The sequence below is a fragment of the Akebia trifoliata genome, chromosome 1, assembly GCF_017979445.1.
Source record: "Akebia trifoliata isolate Shusen 1 chromosome 1, ASM1797944v1, whole genome shotgun sequence".
In the NCBI taxonomy this organism is placed as follows: Eukaryota; Viridiplantae; Streptophyta; class Magnoliopsida; order Ranunculales; family Lardizabalaceae; genus Akebia; species Akebia trifoliata.
In genome coordinates, this window is record NC_141375.1 from 21,955,643 (window position 1) to 21,957,704 (window position 2,062).

At 35.0% G+C, this 2,062-nt stretch overlaps 1 protein-coding gene across 1 annotated transcript; it reads left to right on the plus strand.

Moving 5' to 3' along the window:
* Positions 1–1,730, plus strand: LOC147410944 (cinnamoyl-CoA reductase 2-like). The gene is made up of 3 exons (XM_086441900.1): positions 1–287; positions 955–1,117; positions 1,355–1,730. The coding sequence occupies exons 1-3, from the start codon at positions 159–161 to the stop codon at positions 1,411–1,413; spliced, it is 351 nt and encodes a 116-aa protein (XP_086298026.1). The 5' UTR covers positions 1–158; the 3' UTR covers positions 1,414–1,730.
* The last annotated feature ends 332 nt before the right edge of the window (positions 1,731–2,062 follow it).

Genomic DNA, 2,062 nt, shown 5'->3' on the forward strand with positions numbered 1-2,062 from the left:
CAAACCCAACAACTCCCATGCCTTTCAGTATTTCGCCGTGTTTGTAGGGGCCCTCAATTAGGTTGCCCTCACCCTAAATGGGACCACTGCTCCCATTATTGTTTCCATAATTTGAGCCTGCTGTGACAGATACATCTAATGTTCTAAAGACAAGTTCCATGGCCAAAGTAAATAAGGTTGTGGTTGTGTCATCTGTCGGTGCTGTTACGGTGAATCCAAGTTGGCCAAAAGATCAAGCCATGGATGAATCATGTTGGTCTGACAAGGAAGCTTGTAAGACAATTGGGGTAAGTAACTAGAAAAATAATTTTTAATGTTAGATTTTGAGTAAAATTGTCTGTATTGAATGTCGACTACCCATTGTAAACCAATAATTTGAGTTTTACTGTCTCAAAAAATTCATTTATTACATGTCGTATAAAATTGTACTAGCCATTGCTTTTACAATATAATTCAAGTCCTTGTAGTCATTTAGTGGTCAAGGTCTTAGTTGCACGAAGTGGAATCGGGTGCGGAAGTGGGGAATCAGAACTATTTTAGGAAGTGGGACGAGGACCATAACATATGATAGAATGTTCATGCAACTAAGATCACGACATATAGTTTTCACAAGCTATTGTCAATATAAGGCAACATGTCATTCAATTATCGCTTCCTTTCAAATGAGTTCATGTTGAGCTTCTAAAGGACTCAATTTTATCTAGATCTTGAAAAAACTGTATTATCTTTCTTGACTAAGTTTTGTATGTATCATAGTGTTTTAACGTTTTTTTTTTATTAAGATTGACTAGATCATTGATTCCACATTCACTATTGCAACTTTTACTTATAAATGGATTACATTGGAGGTTTGTGTTCTGTTTTATTTTAGATTCCCATGACCAATCTGATTCTGGATTATGTATAGATAGGGTTGTTTCATGTAAACTTTAACTTCCTTCTATTTGGAATTAGAACTGGCATTGCCTATCCAAAACGGAAGCAGAAAGTCAGGCTTTTGAGTATGCAAAGAGAAGTGAGCTCAATGTCGTAACAGTTTGTCCATCCCTTATCATCGGGCCAATGTTGCAATCCACAATGAATGCTAGTAGCTTGTTTCTTGTCAGACTTTTGAATGGTATTTCCTCCTACTATAGCTATCATTCTTATATATGTAGTTACATTGACGGATTTGGATATTTATTACTGTCAGCACCTTCATGTATCTATGTGACAACATCTCATGCTTTCTTATTGACTAACGTTTTCCTTTGATCTGTTGTTTGGAGTTTTACTGCATTCATTAGTGATGGACTGACTTCATTCTGACTCCTTCCAAAATATGATCGCATGCCTTCATGTTGATAACTTGCAGAAAAGTTGCAGATAGGCCATGGGATCCTGCTAAGTGGAGTGAGATTGCTAATGTTGTAGCAGCACTTTCTATTCCAATTATAGCAAATGGTGATGAAGATTTGCTATTGCCTTGATGGGAAAGGTCACAAATTGTTTCCAGCCTTGTGACAACTCTCTAGGTTGTACGTTGTATATTAGTGAATGAGCGGTAACCAATTATAAAACAATACTTACGTTGGTTATGTAAATAGGATAAGAGATGATGTTGTTGGCCATTAGCAACACTTATGTTGGTTATATTGTTCATTTTTTTATTTTTTATTTTTTGCATTCCTATAGTTTGTTTTGAATCTGTAAAATAAGGAAAGTGGTTGCTTATTTTTCCATTGTGAACTATTCTCTATAATTTAAATCTTAGGAAGTTTTGGATTTTTTTACTTCCTAGTTTCTCATTAATTAGTCATGTCGTTATAGTTTCGTTCAGTTTTTGTATTTGCTCGAGATTCAATTCATGTTGAAGAGTGCAATACATCTTTTGTTTCAACTCTCTCAGTGTTCTCTTGAGTTAAAAGAGTATTATTAAGTATTCCTTCTTTATTTCAATAAGTACTGTTATTAAGGATTATCTAAATCACTTATGAGAAGATTTACTCAAGCATCATCACGCCTCAAATAAAGAAGCCAAGTCCGGGACATTGGATTCTACATTGTTAACACCCTCAGAGAT